Source organism: Diadema antillarum, unplaced genomic scaffold (assembly GCF_040938485.1).
Source record: "Diadema antillarum isolate AM-2024a unplaced genomic scaffold, OU_Dant_1.0 seq00000708_RagTag, whole genome shotgun sequence".
Lineage (NCBI taxonomy): Eukaryota > Metazoa > Echinodermata > Echinoidea > Diadematoida > Diadematidae > Diadema > Diadema antillarum.
This window is the reverse complement of record NW_027271612.1, coordinates 837,664-856,810: the sequence shown is the minus strand read 5'-3', so window position 1 is coordinate 856,810 and position 19,147 is coordinate 837,664. Positions and strand designations below refer to the sequence as shown.

General features: G+C 39.3%; 1 protein-coding gene across 1 annotated transcript; it reads left to right on the top strand.

Moving 5' to 3' along the window:
- The first annotated feature begins 638 nt into the window (after positions 1–638).
- LOC139737821 (arylsulfatase B-like) lies at positions 639–17,833 on the top strand. The gene is made up of 9 exons (XM_071648495.1): positions 639–707; positions 1,753–1,777; positions 4,748–4,950; positions 5,787–5,973; positions 6,894–7,078; positions 8,085–8,292; positions 9,247–9,499; positions 15,039–15,271; positions 17,562–17,833. Exons 1-9 carry the CDS (start codon positions 639–641, stop codon positions 17,831–17,833), a joined length of 1,635 nt encoding a protein of 544 aa, XP_071504596.1.
- The last annotated feature ends 1,314 nt before the right edge of the window (positions 17,834–19,147 follow it).

Below are 19,147 nucleotides of genomic sequence, written 5' to 3'. Positions count from 1 at the left end.
ACAAAATTCTATTGTTCTGTTATCTAAGTGTAAAAAATTCATCCCTATAGGCGCCCTAGTTAAATAACTTATGAACAACGATCAATTAGATATATCATACATAGCATACACTTTAATGTGGTGCTTGCAGTGTTGCATTCAATATTTACTCTCTCTTCAGTACGACAGTTACCTGCTTGTTTGTGTAGTCGTTATTATATTCTGACAATGAAATGTTGCTGTAGCATTCCGGATATCTCAGGACAAATTTGGAGACCTCAATCAAGGAAACTGAGTAGAAGATTCCGCTGAAAGTTTTGCGTGTAAAATACACATTGAGTTGCCTTCTCCACATCATTGTTACTGAAGGCATGTAAGGCTGATGGGTCATCAATTATTGTTTTGATTTGGGCCTATAGCTCTTTGTACCTGGCTGTCTACGTCCGTATGAGGGCAATTACCCCCAGAGTGCAATATTACCTCCCCCCCCCCCCCCCCCCGCCCCACCCGGCTAAATACTGGTTAGTGGTATAAGCATGGAGCTACTATGTTAGTAGCTCCATGGTATAAGGTTAGATTAAAGATTAGGGTTAGCCCTGGGGTTAGGTTTAGGGTCACGAGTTTGGGTTAGGGTTAGGATTAGGTTAAGAATTACGATTATGATTACGATTAGGATAAGGATTAGTGTCAGGCCCCCTGGGGAAGGGTCCGGGGATATTGCCCATAAGGTAATTGACCTAGACCCGCGTCCAAGCCATATGCATGTACAAACAATGCTGAACCTGACCGCTCTTAATCATTTTGTTGCTGACATGCTGAGCTTGCCTTCCCATATACACCTCGCATTTATCACACACGTCATTTTCTCCCGCGTTCGACTAGAGAAACTGCACTCCGTCATGTGGTTTTTCTCTAATTCAATTTGAAAGGTTTCTCGGTAACATTCATTCAAACTTGGTGACTTTTAAGGAAGAAAAAACAAAGTTTTATTCCCAGTGTATTAAAACGGACGTGGGTGATAAAGTTATGTCATAAGAAATAATGATGATACTTACTACTACTACTACTGCTACTACTACTACTACTACTACTACTACTACTACTAATAATAATAATAATAATAACAATGAAAAAAAAAACCTTACAATCATTACCATGGAAAACCAAAGACTTACAAAGCTGCCATCAAAACACACTCATTTACATTAGTGAAATTGAAATGGAGAGATGAGTAAGGAAACCAAGTCAAGCATAAAACATACACTGGGAGAAAGGCAACACAAATAACAAGTAATTAGAAAATCATACAATCATGAATTGCATTACCTTATGAACACGTAAATAACATTCAGTGACCAAAAATGATTTAAACCTTCGTTTCAATAAACGAGGCATGTTTAGTTTGACTAAGTTCAACATGACGTTAAAGGGATCGTACAGTTCTGGTTGAGACCTAATTTCAGGTTTCTAACATTTTTAGGTGAGATAATGAGAAATTTCATATGAAATATGAAAGAGCATGCAATTTTATGAGGAATTCAACGTTTATTTGATAAAAATTGGTTTTGAAATGGCTGAGATATCCAAAAAAGAACGATTCTAATAAAGTGTGGGACCCACACTTTGTAACGATTGCTTTGTTTTACTTTGTTTTTGGATGTTTCAGTTATTCCAAACCCGATTTTCATCAAATAAACTTTGAATTCCTCTTAAAACGGTATGCTCTGTGCTATATCATAAGTGTTTTCTTGGTATCTTGCAAAAATTTGAAAGCCTATTTCTCATCTCAACCAAAACTGTACTATCCCTTTAACGTATCGAAATCGACGATCCTGAATATGAAATAAATATGAACCAGCAATTATTGTTTTACTAAATGATCATTCAGAGGATTTCTCAAACAGCAGGAATGGATCGCACGGTTCAAACAACAGGGAAGCAAGACTGGGAAGAATACAATGTTTGAAATGATAAAAACATGAATATAAAAATGTTATAGTAATTAAAGTAACACGTCTTAAAAACATAGTATTTCGAAATACATGACATGGGTTTAGGTTGTTCTGTATAAAGTGAATTCACTTGCTTGCTTTAGGAAAGTTATGTCAGAGTTTGGATTGTTATGAAAGCCCAACTCGTCATAATAATATTGATGCCGCCAGTGCAGGCCCATCACATAGGGAAAGGGGGGGGGGGGGGGGGGAGTAATGGTCGCTAATTTCATTAGTTGTTCCTGAAAGTGTTAGTGGATCTTTCTTCTCCCTCAATTCTGAGTGATATGTTATAGAGATAACACGACGTCACTTACGTTGATTAATGAACCTAATTAGTGGTTACCTTGATGCCGTGCTGAAAGAAAAAAACAAAACAAAGTAAAAGCGCCATGACAGACCAATAAGTGCCCATGCGGAACATCGATGCCCGCGGTTCAGTGATGTTACAGAGGCAAACGCATCAAACTACCGAGAATGCGAAAGAGAATGAGTCACATACACGACAAAGTGCCTTTCTATGGCGACAACCTTGACGCATTTCCTCCTATCAAAGTGATTCGTCCATGTTACGTGTGTTATGTTATGTTTATAGAGTGCGTAGGTCAAAAGAGTAATACAGTATGGTATTGATATACTCTCCTTGAGAAATTTGTATACAGAAGCTACATCGGTTTCTTACCTACAAACCATCGCTCTGTTATTGCTTAACCAACCGGAATTCAGGATAAACCAACCTAAAATCTATTTGCCTACCACACAATTGAAGTTTATTTTTTGTTTTTGTTTTAAATAAAAAAGTAACGCGTTATGTGACATTATATCTGCATGGCCCTATAGTTCCGAAGCTGCGATTATCACTGGCGTTGACATATGAATTCAAAGACCTACATGTTTTGTATAGATCCAAACTTTGTTCTGGTTCACGAATCGTTGGCAAAAACCTCAACATATGTGACTTTTCAGTCTCATTATTTTTATAAACTCGACATTAGATGAGGGATATTTTGTTGTTCAATATCAAGAACCCTATTCAAAGGCCCTATCTCGTCGTTTAAACACATTACAGATTTCATCCTTTCATATCAACATGCATATGGGTGAAAATTTTGAACGATGTACAATTGCCATTTTTCGCACCTTTCGCACCGTTTTCTTTCCCTTAGAACACACCAGGATGAGCTAAGAAACCAGTTTCTTTCCATGTCATCTCAAAGCCTGGTAAATTTTCTTTCAGGAAATGTATGGATTGGTTTACTTTTGAATGATATTTTGCATTTGACAAGGACTTTAAAGCGTAAAAATACGGTAAAAATGCTATTTTCACAACAATTGTTGTTTTTCAAACCATTGATGTGACCTTTTTGAAGGTACGTGACATCTATTATCTGGCCGTGTTCTGGATCTGACATATCATTGATATGTACCACAAAATTATAAGAAGTCTATATGAGCACGTATGAAATTACAGAGAACAATTATTGAAAATATCAAAGTTCTAAACAGACGAACGTCCGTAATGCTTCGATCTCTGTTTCTGCTGCAAATTCTACTTTGTTGTCCCAACTGTAATGTACTAATAAGAAAATTTGGTGTTCCACTGTAAAATGTACATATCCTGCAAAAATTGTACGTCTGCTGGCTCTACATGGGACGGGACATTCTTTTATACAAAACTACACTCAGTTTAGGTCACGGACGTGCGTTCGCTATTTACTAATAAAGATCGTCGCCCATTGAACGTTATTTGCTTTCCTTTGTTTCTTTTTGTATAAAGTACAGAACAGGTGAAGAAATCTGACATAAATTCTGTTGTTTATTAAAAAGAAACATTCATCAAATCATATACGAGAAGACATACAATAAATCCCTGAAATATCCGATAAAATAGAATTTAAAACAAAAACATAAACAAAATAAAGAAAAAAGAAAGAAAATATCGTTGGTAAGGAGCCAAATCAAAGTGGAAAGGGTTTTTCTGTGTCGGAAGGGGGCGCTGCACTATCAAAGCACTCTGTCGCCGGAGTGCTCACTCAAGGTTGAAGGAAACAATAGCTAATACATTCCTTTATAGGAAGCTTGAGAGATTGTAAAGTGAAGAACGTGAGAGTGAAATAATCAATGATTCATCTGGTATTTACATCGCAATAGAGGTAGTCTGGCTTCCAGACCGTCTGCTCGTAATTGCTCTTTCCTTTGTATTACTCAATACGAACGCCATCTAACTGCAAAAGAAGTAGCAGGTTTATAGCTGCATGGTCCATCGGCAAAGGCAGCGACTTCATCACGGGCGCCGATTTCGTCACCACGGAGTATTTTGTAAAAGGAGTACAGTTGACAAAGGGTCTGGAAATCAGACTAAAGTCGGGGGGGGGGGGGGGGCATACTCCCGACTGGATAGACGGAACTAGGTTTGAAGGAACGAAATTCCGCTTTAGGTGTCGAATGGGAGTCTACATTGTCATCAAAGCACCTTGCGAAGGCTTGGCCGTAAGGCTCAGTCGAAAGGCGGCTCATACACATCAATCTGAATTCAACATGTAATAAAAACAAAGAGAGGAAGACTCTCTCCAGTAAGGATATCGATGTGGTAGTGGTAGGTATAATGGCGGTCGGTCGTAGATAGGTTACCTATACGTATTGCCACACGGTGTGTAAATAATAGTTAACCATGGGATTAACGGCAGTGAGCATGGTGAGTGGACTAGTTCTGGTCGCTGGTTTACTTCTACTCGTATGGTGCGACTCACGAGGACTTGTCGGAGGCGAGGACGTAGCCAGCTCCCCACCTAACGTTGTCTTCATCCTAGCCGATGATCTCGGGTTCAATGACGTGGGATACCACGGTCGTGACCACATGTCTGCCATCAGGACCCCCGTACTGGACGCACTGGCTAGCGAAGGGGTCAAACTTGAGAAGTACTACGTACAGCCCATCTGCACGCCCTCAAGAAGTCAGCTACTAACGGGGAGATACCAGGTCAGGAGCAGTCGCGCACGTACACACTTATTCTTTTATTCTTATTACTTTCATTTCATTTCACACATGATGATTGCGGTTTGATTATGTCTTATTATCTATCATTGTACCTAATCAACAGGAAGAGCTACCCAGGGGCCGCGGAACATGTTTAAATAGCATGTGTGTGTGTGTGTGTGTGTGTGTGTGTGTGTGTGTGTGTGTGTGTGTGTGTGTTTGTGTGTTTGTGTGTTTGAGGGTGTCAAGAGTTAAAAACAGAACTTATAAAAAACGTCGTGGTTTTCGTTAAGACTATTGACGTTATATGATTATGATTCTGATTAGTACTGTTATTATTATTATTATTATTATTATTATTATTATTATTATTATTATTATTGTTATTATTATTGTTATCATCATTTTGGTGTGTGTGGATTGTTTCAAAGGCCCTGTTAAATAATACAACGCAAGCATCATCATTATAAAAGTTTGCCAAACACAGAGCAAGAACCAGCTAACATATGCAAAGGGCATTCGGACTATTGAAATTAATTTAACGATTGTTGGGAAAGAAGAAATGTTATTAAGGTCCTTCGAGGGGTAAATTAATCTATACTCTAGTCCACTGGCGGATAACACACCGAGAAAGATACACATGAAATTACAAATTTTGTCAAAACACGTAGGCCTATACACGCGTCGGACCCCCCCCCCCCCCCCCTCTTTTGATCTTTAAATCTCACCTGTTAATCATATGTATAGTCATGCAATCTCCACCTAAAGAAATAGAAAAAAAATGCCATGCTTTTTCTTTCTCATTGGTCTAATCCCTGCATGTTGGCGGTTTGCAACAGATTCACACGGGGCTTCAACACGGTGTGATCCGGCCACCTCAGCCCAACGCGCTCCCGTTGGACGAAGTCACGCTGCCGCAGAAACTGAAGGAGCGCGGCTACGCCACCTCCATGGTGGGCAAGTGGCACTTGGGTTTCTACAAGGACGCCTTCCTGCCAACTGAGCGTGGATTCGACTCATTTTTTGGTGATTCCTCGGGGTTTTTCCCTTTTCTGTCTTTTAGCAACTTATTATATTCAAGACTTCGCGTACGCTTAGTAACATAATACACAATGTGAACCATTCCCAATACAGTGGACTCCCGTTATAAAGAAGTCCTGGGAACCGGCAGTGTTCTTTCGTTATAACCGAACAAATAGACAATAGAAAACAAAGGTAGGAAGATGAACGCGGTCTGACTTTTTGTTTCGTTGTAACAGGAATTTCGTTATATCCGTGTTGGTTATAATGGGAGTGCACTGTATTATAATGCTATGAAATCAGTGGTATATAAGTCCAGAAAATTAAAAGATAAAAAAGCATAAAAAGCAATCGTAGATAAAAATGTCAAGTTTCGTATGTAATGCCATATAACTTTTCAACGAAATACTCTGCCAAATTCCACGATAAAAGCCTGATGAGTCCGCTTCTATACTCGTACAGAAGATGTCAAGATGGCGTAGAACCGTAACAACTATACTGAGAGGACTAATAACAAAAAAGTATCGTCTAATGAGATACACTGCCCTTGTTCTGCGATATTTTATGCTGAGGTCAAAATTTTCTCAATGCCTTTTATTGTGATTGTCTTACTTCATTATGGTCTCACGTAAAACTTAGATTTGTGAAATTGGGTGCATTTGTTGTTTGTTGTTGTTGCTGCTGTTTTTGTTGTTGTTGTTGTGAGATCCTATCCAGTTAAGAGGACGACGCATATTAATCGACAAACAGAAAAAAAAGTCATAAAATATGGAAACAGGTTGTCTGATTTTTCTCAAACCTTGAATAAGTGTTGTTGTTGTTGTTGTTTTTTTTTTTTGGTCCGTCTCCCCTTTTCCTGTCTAAATTTGCTGATTTAAAAACAAGAGTAACATGTGTACGGCATCAATCATACAATTATCATGAAGGTTACCTGTCTGGCAAGGAGGGGTACTACACACACAACAACACGTTCAAGCTAGGCGGAACTGTGATGAAGGGCTATGACCTGCGGGCGAACAAGTCCGTCGTGAAACACTTCCGGGGTCACTATTCCACGCACATCTTCACAGAGAAGGCCGTGCACACCATCAAGCATCATGACAGGTCAAAGGTGAGAGGGTCAAGGGTCGAAGAGTTGTAGGGCCTAAGGCATGCTTGATGCATTCAATTTCTTCTTTTTTTTTCATTGCACTGATCTTTCTCCTTTAAGTAGTAAGAAATGAAGGGATGTTTAGTAAGTATAATCTTTTTATCCGTTCATTCATGATTTATTTCATTCAGTGACCCATTCATTCATTCATTCATTCATTCATTCATTCATTCATCCATTCATTCATTCATTCATTCATTCATCCATTCATTCATTTTTATTTTCACGTTTCAAATGTCATAATAATGAGACCAACCATGTGACATTGCGATTCGTGTGTTCGACACCATCTACAGCCAGCATAATAATTCTATGATTCTCCCATATTGCTGTAGGCCCTATAATAACATTAATGTTATCATCATGATATCACGTTTTTATGATATTTTTATGTCATATTCTGTGCCTGGTTGTAATGTGCTTCATATAAGACGTATATCTCTGACAAAAAAAAAAGAAAAAAAAAGAAAAATGCTCTGGTTAGTAAAGTTTGGATCAATTTAACACATTGGTTACGCAACCACACTTAAAGCAATTTAAAGGTTCATGACCTAGCGATTATCAACATCTCCACTACTCGCCCCCGTCAACGAATGGAAGGAGGATGACTTCCCTACTCTGACACATCTACCAGTGGATTCGTATCAAATTTCGAATATATATATATATATATATATATACATATAATAGTTTTTATATATATATATATAATGTATATTATATATATACATATATATAATGTATATATATATATATATATATATATATATATATATAATTATATATATATATATATACATATATATATATATATATATTATACATATATATATATATATATATATATATATATATATATATATATATATATATATATATAAGTACTGTGGTTTTCTCTGTTTGGCTTTCTATTGTTGTTTATGGTCTCATATTGTTTCTGTCTTCCTTTTTCTTCTCCTGCCCGTAGCCGTTGTTTCTGTACATTGCGTATCAAGCCGTGCACGAGCCCCTGGAAGTCCCTCAAAGCTACAAGATTCCTTACGCGCACGTGGAAAGCGAGCGGCGGCGGACGTACGCCGGAATGGTATCATGCATGGACGAGGGCATAGGCAACATTACGAAGGCGTTGAGACACTCCGGCCTGTACAACAACACTGTTATCATCTTCTCTACCGGTATGAATGATGATGTTGATCATAATTATGATCATATTAAATTAGCCATTGGACACATTTTACTATCCCATATCAAGGAGATGTCAGTATTTTTTCTCCTTGTGTCCATTTGTCTGTTATATCTGTAGGCCTACGTCTCACTTTCTGTACATTTGAGATATAATAGAAATTATGATGTATTTGCATTATATTCCTTTACACTAATATAAAACATGCACTAAAAGGGAATAATCTACAAATAATATGTCACGGAGAATTATATGTCATGTCATAGGAATTTAGGAACAAATTTACAATTTAAAAACAAAAATAAAGAAATAACAGTCACACCACGGATACGTATTCAAATATATGAGTATATGAATATAAGAACGACCCAAGTCCATGGAAGATTTGTTCATTTGTCCAATGATATTCTATTTAACTGTGATGGGAAGGCAACATTGTATATACAAATTAGAACATATATTATTATGACAATTAACATTTACATTAATTGTGGAGAGGCCATTTTGTGTGGTGGACTTGGGTCGTTATTTGATTCATATGGACTTGGGTCGTTCTTTGATTCATATATATATACATGATATTCTGCTATAGAGATGGGAGAAGGATGAGAGAGGGCGCTATTATATGAATGTAAGAATGACCCAAGTCCTTCATTCTTACATCAATATAAGATTTAACTCATTCATTTCAGGCACTTCCGGGGGTAATTAGGATTTATCATTATACACAAGATGAGTCCATGCATAAGCTACAATTTCCCATGTCAAACTGAATTTGGCCAAAAATTAGACTTGGGTCGTTCTTATATTCATATACTCATATATCAAAGGAAGTTATCAAAAAATAGCGACGGGACATAGGCCTAATTATGTGGTACTGAATAAAAACAAAATTTGGTAAATATCACGGCTTCATCTTACATTCCCATGGTAACATCTTCTGCAGATAACGGTGGACCAACGCAGTGCGCCGCCAACAACTGGCCGTTGAGGGGCGAGAAAGGGACCCTGTGGGAAGGGGGAGTTCGGGGCGTGGGCTTCGTCCACAGCCCGCTGCTACCTGCCTCCGTCCGAGGCAGCAGCAACCATGAGCTCATCCACATCAGTGACTGGCTGCCCACCATCGTGGCTGGTCTAGCAGGTGGCAGCCTGAATGGGACAAAGCCCCTGGACGGCTTCAACATGTGGGACACGATCAGGTAAAACAATTTATTCACCGGTGTTAAGGAAACCCTATGCGTCCTGAGTGCTGATTGATACAGAATATACAAAGCATTATAGACACTGTCCAAACTCTTCACACAACTAATAAGGGTCAACCCTCTTTCAAACGAGATTTTCAAGTTGATAGCTATAACCATTGTATAGGAATCATCAAGGTCCTGCCATTAACGACCTAAATGACTGCGGACAAAATATTGTATACCTTTGTATGTGTGTTTTCTGCGGATATTATCCACTGAAATACGTCCGCGCAAAATCCATAGGCGTCACCAGGGGGGGGGGGGGGGGGGTGCGTTGGGTGCGAACGCACCCCCCTTCAGATCCTTAAAAAAAAAAAAAAAAAAATTGAGTCTGCGAGCGACCTCAACGCCTGCCGCTAAATAATTATTCTTTTTTATTTTTTTTTTATATATTTTGCACCAGGGACAACAACAACAACAACAACAAAATCGTGGCAAAAACAATTCGCACTCTTTGTTCTGACAGCACTGATTTTATACACCTATACAGTGTTTACTATTTATCGACCGTACTGTACATCCGTACGATACGGAGCACGTACACGTTTGCATGTAGGTGTGCTACTTACAAGTATGTAGGGTCTATGTACGTTACTTCTGACCAATCCATATTGCCAGCCCAAGAGCGAGCCTTAGCCTCATTAAAAAAAAAATGGAGGGGCAAGCATATCATTTTGCCCACCCCCCCCCCCCCCCCCGCCCCACAATTCCAGAGACGAGAAGATTTTCTTACCTTTTTTCTTGACAGAAAAACAAGAAGTTACCCCCATAAAAATATTGGAGGGGCAAGCATATTTTGATTTTGCCTCCCCCCCCCCCATAATTAATAATTCCCGAAATGAGAAGATTTTCTTGCTTTTGAAAGAAAACAAAAATTTTGCCCCCAGAAAAATATTGGAAGGCAAGCGCACCATTTGCCCCACCCCACATAATCATAATTCCCGCGATGAAAAGATTTTCTTGCTTTTTTGTTAAAAAATCTGTCCAATTATTTCACCCAAAAACAGTGGCGTAACCGGGCCAATCCGCTGGTAAAAAAAAAAGACTTACCAAAATAGGAATTCAAGGGTTAGTAAACTGCTATTGAATGAAAGGGTGATCAAGAAATAAGATATTTTTCTATGATTTCTTTTAACCATAATTAGATAGGTATATAGTGTGAAACATTGTTCAAAAAGCCCGGACCCGACAAAAGATTGTGATTCAGCGTGATTCCTGGTTGGCATTCTGCATATAAGCAGGATGTGCGCAGTGTACTCAGAACATCCGAACGGCAAAAACAGTCGCTACAATGTTGCGCAATGTGATTACATAGAATGTACACATTTGTACCTTACGCTTCGTTATATCAAAGCTAGATCATTGATTTTGCAGTGTTGCTTTATCTGTACATACTTGTACGACTGTACTAGTCTATATAAAAATGTCTTGCATTGCCAATAAAAAGAATTGACCTGGGCTAATTCCTAACTTTTCCATGTATATAATACACACACGCAAACAAACACGCACAATTAGGGGATGCTCTAATAAAGTGCAGATTTTGGACATCCTTCCCCCGCTTGGTCACTTCGACGCCACCTCGCTAGTCATACCTCCCCCAGTCATGAACATAAACCGACACCCTTGACTACCAGTGGCGGATCCAGGGGGAAGGGCGCACCGGGCGTTCCCCCCCCCCCTCTTAATTTCCAAAGGGAAAAACTATAGCTTCAAACGGCAGTTTTTGGACTGTAAAATGTCAAAATTTTCAAGCTCGCTCGCTCCGCTCGCTCGCATTTAGTCGTAATGCCATTCTCCTGAAGTTGCTGCCAGTAATTGCCGGCAGTTGCGCCCGGTGCGCCCCCCCCCCTAAATTTCCAAAGCGAAAAAATATAGCTACAAACGGCAGTTTTTTTACTGTAAAATGTCAAAATTTTCAAGCTCGCTCGCATTTAAATTCTCCTGATATCGCTGCCAGTAATTGCTAGCAGTTCCACAGCCCGGTGTGCCCCCCCCCCCCTTAATTTCGAAAGCAAAAAAGACATAGCGTCAAACGGCAGTTTTTGAACTGCCAATGTCAAAATTTTCAAGCTCGCTCTCTTCGCTCGCTTGCATTGAATCGTTATGCAATTCACCTGATGTTGCTTCCAGTAATTGCCAGCAGTTGCGCCCGGTGCGCCCCCCCCCCCTTAATTTCCAAAGCGAAAAAGTATGGCTAAGAACGGCAGTTTTTGGACTGCAAAATGTAAAATTTTCAAGCTCGCTCGTTCCGCTCGCTCGCATGTAATCGTTATGCTCTCCTGATATTGCTGCCAGTAATTGCCAGCAGTTGCGCCCGATGCCCCCCCTTAAATTCCAAAGTGAAAAAATAGCTACAAACGGCAGTTGTTTTTTTTTACTGTAAAATGTCAAAATTTTCAAGCTCACTCCGCTCGCTCGCATTTAATTGTTATGCAATTCTCCTGATGTTGCTGCCAGTAATTGCCGGCAGTTGCGCTCGGTGCGCCCCCCCCCCCTTATTTTCAAAGCGAAAGAATATGGCTTCTAATGGCAGTTTTTGGACTGTAAAATGTCAAATTTTCAAGCTCGCTCTCTTCGCTCGCTCTCATTTAATTGTTATGCCATTAACCTGATGTTGCTGCCAGTAATTGCCAGCAGTTGCGCCCGGTGCGCCCCCCCCCTTAATTTCCAAAGCAAAAAAATATGGCTACAAACGGCAGTTTTTGGACTGTAAAATGTCAAGAATTTCAAGTGGGACTGTTTCAAGTCGATAAAAACACGCAAAAAGCCTGCATCAAAATGCACCATTTACGACATCAAAAGGCAAAAAGTTCTCATCGTGGGATGAGGGGGGGGGGGGGGGGTGGAAACAGCCACTTCCACACCCTAATATACTCCCCCCCCCCCCCCAAGATGAAATCCTAGCTACGCCGGTGCCCTTTCCCCACTTGGTTTCCCTCAAAAAACAGTCAAAGTCTAGGGATTGAGAGCTTCCTGTATTCCAAATGTCTGTCCAAAAAATCTCGTTACATTTAGTGTCAAAACGCACCCCCCTTGAAAAAAAAACTGGTGACGCCCCTGAAATCAATGTCAATATCCATCCCTCTTGCCGTTTGAGATAATGAACTGAGATTTTGAATTTACACTTAATTCTGTTTTGCACATCAAATGGAGTATGGATAACTCTAAGGGTGAAGTGTAAGGCTTCAAGTGAGTAACGACAACGTTGCGCGGGTTTCAAACAAATAGTAAATGTTTTCTATTGACAAACACATCGCTGTTAACTCGTCTTTCTTTGATAACACTCACTGTCTATTATACAAGTGCTGTGATCTCGTACACTGCAAAAAGTCCGGTGTTAAATAGTGAACGCCGAGCTGGTGTTAAATTTTCGGTGCTCATTTATGGTGTTAAATTAACACCTCCGGGTGTCAATTCCAAATTTTAAACTGTTTTTTGAAGAGTTTCTTAGTAACTGCACTTCTTGTTGATTTTTAATTTAAACAAGACGATCAAAAATTTTACATTAAAATACTAGATTTTTGAAAAAATGTGAAAATAAATTTACACCAAAGTAACACCAGCTGGTGTGGTCTCTTATTGAAGCTGGACGGGTGTTAAACCATTGATATTAACACCAACAAATATCAAATCAACACCATGTGGTGTCATTTTTGAATTAACACCAGTACAGTGTCAAAATAACACCAGGTACAGTGTCAAGTTAACACCACGAAGTGTCAGGTGAACACTTTTCAACACCATCACAGTGCATTTTCAACACCTGTGGGTGTGGTCCTTTATTGAAGTTTGATCGGTGTTAGATTTAACACCCGTGGTGTTAAATCTAACACCGATGTTTTTCAGTGTAGTTTCTACAAAAAGGAGGATGTTATACAAAAGGTCAGAGCTAATATCGTAGTCTTAGAAATTCAACCCAGACCTGGAGCAATACACATATTATTACATTGCGCTCACTTAACCTTTCCCTCTCATATTGACGGAAGAAATTACACCGGTCCCCCGATATGTTAGAATACGAGGATATACCTATAGAGTGATGTTTATGAGCAGATAATATTTTAGCAAATCTCGAGTGAGAGCACAGAGAGAATATTGCCACCACAAAAGTTCGCATTCACTTAACCCAAACTTAACCCAAACTTTTTTGTGACGAACTTTTTGTGCGGATTTTTTGCTGTTTTCAATTCAATTTTTACATCGGACTTCTAATAAAAGAGGGGCCCACACTCTACAAGCTCTGTCTTTTTAGTGGGTCCCTCCGTTATTTTTCACACAGTGCATATATTGAAAACTATTTCACTTTCGTTATCTCAGCAACTATTGCAATGTATCGCTAGTGTTATTTTTTTTTGTTGCTATTATTGTTGTTTTCTCTGTACAATTGTATGCATTGATTTTGTCACTTAAGAAAGTGAGATTTATGTTTGTGTTATATATTGTGGAAAAAACGAATAAATATGAACTTGAACTTGAACTTGAACCCATCTTTGGGCAAATAACGACCTGTATAGTCCTTTTTGCAATGACTGTACAGTACCAAAGGAGTATGGGGGAGGGCAGCAAAGAGGCTGGTCTAGATTCTAGAGTCCTTTTTTACCATATTATTCTTATTCTTCGAAGCAGACACTGAAACTGATTGTACGTTTCCCAGAACCTGTCTAGAGTACGTAGATACTTTAAACGTGTCTGCCCGGAAATAGAGAGAGTCCAGTCTGGCCATAGAGTATTATGTCGACGACAGAAATTCAGACTGCTAGCGCATTGTAATTTTGCAGTACCAGCAAGAAAGCAGAATCGCGCCATCACTCGACGTGACTTTTACAGTGAGGTTTAGAAGATGTTTCGGTGACTAAAAATATCACAAAACGAGTCCAAAATCTAGAATACAAGCAACAAGACGCGGATATGTTTCTTAAAAGTCTTATGAGAGATTTTTTTTTTTAATTTATTTGTTTATCTATTTTTTTTTAATTTTTTACCTCATGAGACACATTTATGAGAGACATCATGAAATGGATTTTACTTCCTTTAAGGTTGTCATAGCTATAAATATCATGAGCGACTTGGGTTATTCTGAGATTAATGTAAAGACGTTTTATGTGATGACTTCATGAACAGGACCCCTGGTTATGTTTTGCTAGCATTACATCACGACAAACGGCACCTTTTACTACTGAAGAAACGATATCATAATTGCACATGAACTGCCTGCCGGTTATGAATATCAAAGAAGTCTAATTACTGTGTAATTGTGATTTGGGGTCACCTGATTGCCTCACGATGACGAGAAGAGACATTCCATAATCTATTTCACTAAACTGCCACTTTTTAGAAAAGGAATTTTGAACGAAAATGTTGCTACTCATGTAGGCCTATACTATCCATCATAGGTCCACCCACCCCTCACCATGGTTTGATAGTAAATGCTCTCACAAAGAACGAACAACCACCAAGAATTTGAGCTCAACAAACTTTTTTTTTTTTCTAGGGGCGTAGTTCCATCACCCAGGAAGGAGCTGTTGCACAACATCGATCCGCTCGTTGTGTATCCATACTATCCGGAAGACTCGGAAACCGACCAGGACGCGTGGTCCGAGATGTGGTCGAACCGGTTAAGTGCAGCGGTTCCTCGGTTTCAACGCTTCAACTCGTCGATCCGGGCGGCACTCCGCGTTGGTGACTGGAAAATTCAGACTGGCCATGGTGGATCATGGAAGCCTAGTTAGTAGACAGTAAAGTTTGAGAATTCAAACGCTTAGAGTAATTTGTTATGTGGATAAAGCTATCATGGATAAAGCTTTGGATCCTTTTGCAGGAGATTTTTGGTTCTGTAACTGTTCAGTCTAAGTACTTAGTCAATAATGAATCAGGGTCTCATAAAAAAAAAAATAATAATAAGAAGACCTGAATATAAGAACGACCCAAGTCCAATTTTTGGCCAAATTCAGTTTGACATGGGAAATTGTAGTTTATGCATGGACTCATCTTGTGTATAAATGATAAATCCTAATTACCCCCGGAAGTGCCTGAAATGAATGAGTTAAATCTTATATGAATGTAGGAATGAAGGACTTGGGTCATTCTTACATTCATACAATAGCGCCCTCTCTCATCCTTCTCTCATCTCTATAGCAGAATATCATGTATATGAATCAAAGAACGACTCAAGTCCATATGATTCAAAGAACGACCCAAGTCCATCACACAAAATAGCCTCTCCTCAATTAATGCAAATGTTAATTGTCATAATAATATATGTTCTAATTTGTATATATAATGTTCCCATCACAGTTAAACAGAATATTATTGGACAAATAAAAAAGATATAATGAAGTTTTTTTAAGTTTACTTGAAATGGTGTTCCATGGACTTGGGTCGTTCTTATATTCAGATACTCATATGTTTTCAGTGACAACTGCCACATTTCTGTGACAAATCTGCTCTCAGCCAATCAGATACTAGGACTTCAGCAGCTTATAAAAACTATGACAACTTGTCACTGATAACAAGTTTTATGAACCGGGGGCCCAGGTCTGTTGCCGACAGGAAATTAATTGCTTCCGAATTCTCCAGGTTATATTTTTTAGCGATTGGCAAATTCGCTCTTACAAAAAAAAACAACAACAACAAACAAACAGAAAAACAAACAGACAGTTCTGGAGAAATTTGATGGAAATACCAAAGTATTGTGTGCGGCATTGTTTCAATATTTGAAAGTGCATCCCTATCATCATGACGGATTTTAGATTCTTTGGTTCTTCTTCCTCTCATTATCCTCATCCTTTTCTGCCAGGTTAAGTCTGCCTCCTTTAAAGGGGATGGCTAGTAACTGATCAGTGGGAATCAGTGGGAATGCCGGGGGATGATTGTTCCAATCCTTGTGGGATTCATCTAAGAGTACATTATGTATCTATTGTTGTGTGAAAATTATTTGCTTCAGAATGGTCTCATATTCAAGTAATGTGCAGTGTAATGTTTCCAGGTTAGCATGCCTGTACGGGGCGATCATTAACGGCCCATTAACGATCACCCCGTCACTGTACAGGCATGCTAACCTGGAAGCATTGAACTGCACATTACTGCCTTGAATATGAGATAATTCTGAAGCAAATAATTTTCACACAACAATAGATACACAATGTACTCTTAGATGAATCCCACAAGGATTGGAACAATCATCCCCCAATATTCCCACTGATCAGTTACTATAGCCATCCCCTTAAATAGCTGAAGATTCTTGCAAGCTGTAAAACTCAGCGCACACTAGCAGCATAACGCTCTGGAAGAAGAGATAAAACACTTACTGTAGAATAATTAAGGCACTGATGATAGTGCCACTACATGTAACAAGCATCAGTGTAGTAGAAAAGTGATGCTAGAGTTCTGGTGAAGCTCTGTTAAAATTACTGCAGCTATTGGGGGACTGTGGCATAGTGCATGAGATTCAAGACCTCTTGACGACATTTCACTAATTATGTCATGCCATGACATGATATGGATACCTAATTTGAATGTACAAATATATGATGGACAACAATAGATAGGGGCATTTGAATATTGTGTGATATAGGAAATTCAATATCTCCTGTATATACATACATACATACATACACGATACATACAATTTCGATAGCGCCATCTTCCATTCTCATTAAATGCTCAAGGCACTTTACACCAAAGGAAAAAGACTGAAAATATATACACAATAAAAGAAGAAAAGATAAAAAAGAAGACATAAATGTTTGTCTTCAAAATGCACTGTCAAACTAAAATTTTAGGTTACTCCTAAAAGACGTCATGGAGCTTGAGTCTTTCAGCTCACGTGGAAATGAATTCCACAGTGTTGGTCCAGCATGAGAAAAAGCTCCCCCACCCCCAAGATTTCTTAGAAAGCGGAATATGAAAGAGACCGGAAATTAAGGATCGAAGAGTTCGTGTAGGTTGGTACTGACGAAGCAAACATACATTTATTACATTAACTTATTGTGATTTCTGTTCTTTGCTTTTCCAGTGCCCCACCCAAACTCGTGGACTCCACCTCTAGAGTCTGGTCTAGGAATCGTAAACCCTATTTTGAGGCCAGGTCAACATCTTTGGCTATTCAACATCACCGCGGACCCCTTGGAAGAAAACGATCTCTCGGATAACTATCCGGAGGTAGTCGCTATGATGCTGGACCGACTTGACCAATATTATCAAGACTCGGTTCCGGTCAGATATCCACCGTGGGATCCACGTGCGAATCCGGCCTTGCACGGAGGCGCCTGGGGGCCTTGGGAATGAATCTCCCGAAAACAACTCTCCTTGCAAGCACGGACATGACAAGTCCCAGCAATAACACTATGATGTAATTTAATGTGCATCCTTTGTTATTAATTTAATTATTCATTCACTGTTAATATTTGTATGAGATATGATGGACCACGTGTCTCATAATAAGCCAGGTCGAGGATAGCTCGTGCGCTCGTGGGCACAAATGACCTTTCATTTCTCTCAGTTGGTTAGGCACTTCACTCGATTCAAAGCGACGTGATTTTTTAGCTTGACCAACATAGCAATTCACGGAATTCGCATTCAAACAAAGAATGGACCTGCATCGACCAGGTGACCAGAATGGTTCGTCAATCAACATTCAGTGGAACATTCATTTCATTGATTTGTGTGAAGTGCAGTAACAGCCTTTTTCTTTTAACATTGCCAAATACTAGACTTGCTGTAAGGGGGATGTACTGGCAAGCACCATCTATACGGATTACATGAATAAATATAACATCATCGATGCTTATCTCAGTGAATAGAAAAATCCTACCTGTGTCTCAGTACAAATTACCTTTTTCTGCTCATGCGCAGACTGGAACCCCGAACTGGCTTTAAGGCGTCATAAGCCGATCATGTATTATCATACATATTACTTGTACCATTTAAAAGCCTATAGACTGAGAAATATTTGTAACAGATCATTGGTAGCAACGAATTCCTCAAGGCTTAAGCAACCATTTCGTTATCAAATTGACCGACTTGACCAAACTGACCGCGGGGAGGGGAGTTATTGTAAGCTGTCATGCAGATCGGGGCACTTCATGAAGGTTTTTGTCAGACATTTCATCTGACAAATTGTTATAAGCTACCGCAATCCTTGCATCTGATTCAACAAGTAGCCCCATTCATCTAGCTTTACTCCGCCATTTGATCCGGTGTGGAATATTTAGTTTGCAATTTTGATGAGGACAGCCTTTAGATTCTGCGGAAAATCTCCCCTGAACGTGATTGGTTAACGAAGTTCACCCATCAATGAAGTGTGCTAACGGAAAAAAAAATGTTGCGTCATTCAAACATTTCTGAGTGAATTTTGTTGCATTGTTGAAACCCATCATCAATATTTGCAGTGCAATAAACACCTCCTTATTCTGCTAATAGAGTCACCGCTTATATCCGGTTCTTCATTTAATTTGTTCGTTGGCAAATTTCCATATACCTTCTCTCATAATACCCTTGATCAGTCGAGTCCTCATTTGCGCATCAATGTCAAACTTAGTATGTGCGTACGTTTGTGTGTATGTGTGTGTGAGGATGTGCGTGTTTGTGTGTGTGTGTGTG

Excerpts from the sequence above, each read along its gene's own strand:
- LOC139737821 (XM_071648495.1), top strand. The coding sequence starts at position 639 with ATGATTACGATTAGGATAAGGATTAGTGTCAGGCCCCCTGGGGAAGGG. Across the intron at positions 9,500-15,038 it reads AACATGTGGGACACGATCAG|GGGCGTAGTTCCATCACCCA; the intron begins GTAAAACAATTT and ends TTTTTTTTCTAG. Across the intron at positions 15,272-17,561 it reads TGGTGGATCATGGAAGCCTA|TGCCCCACCCAAACTCGTGG; the intron begins GTTAGTAGACAG and ends TTGCTTTTCCAG.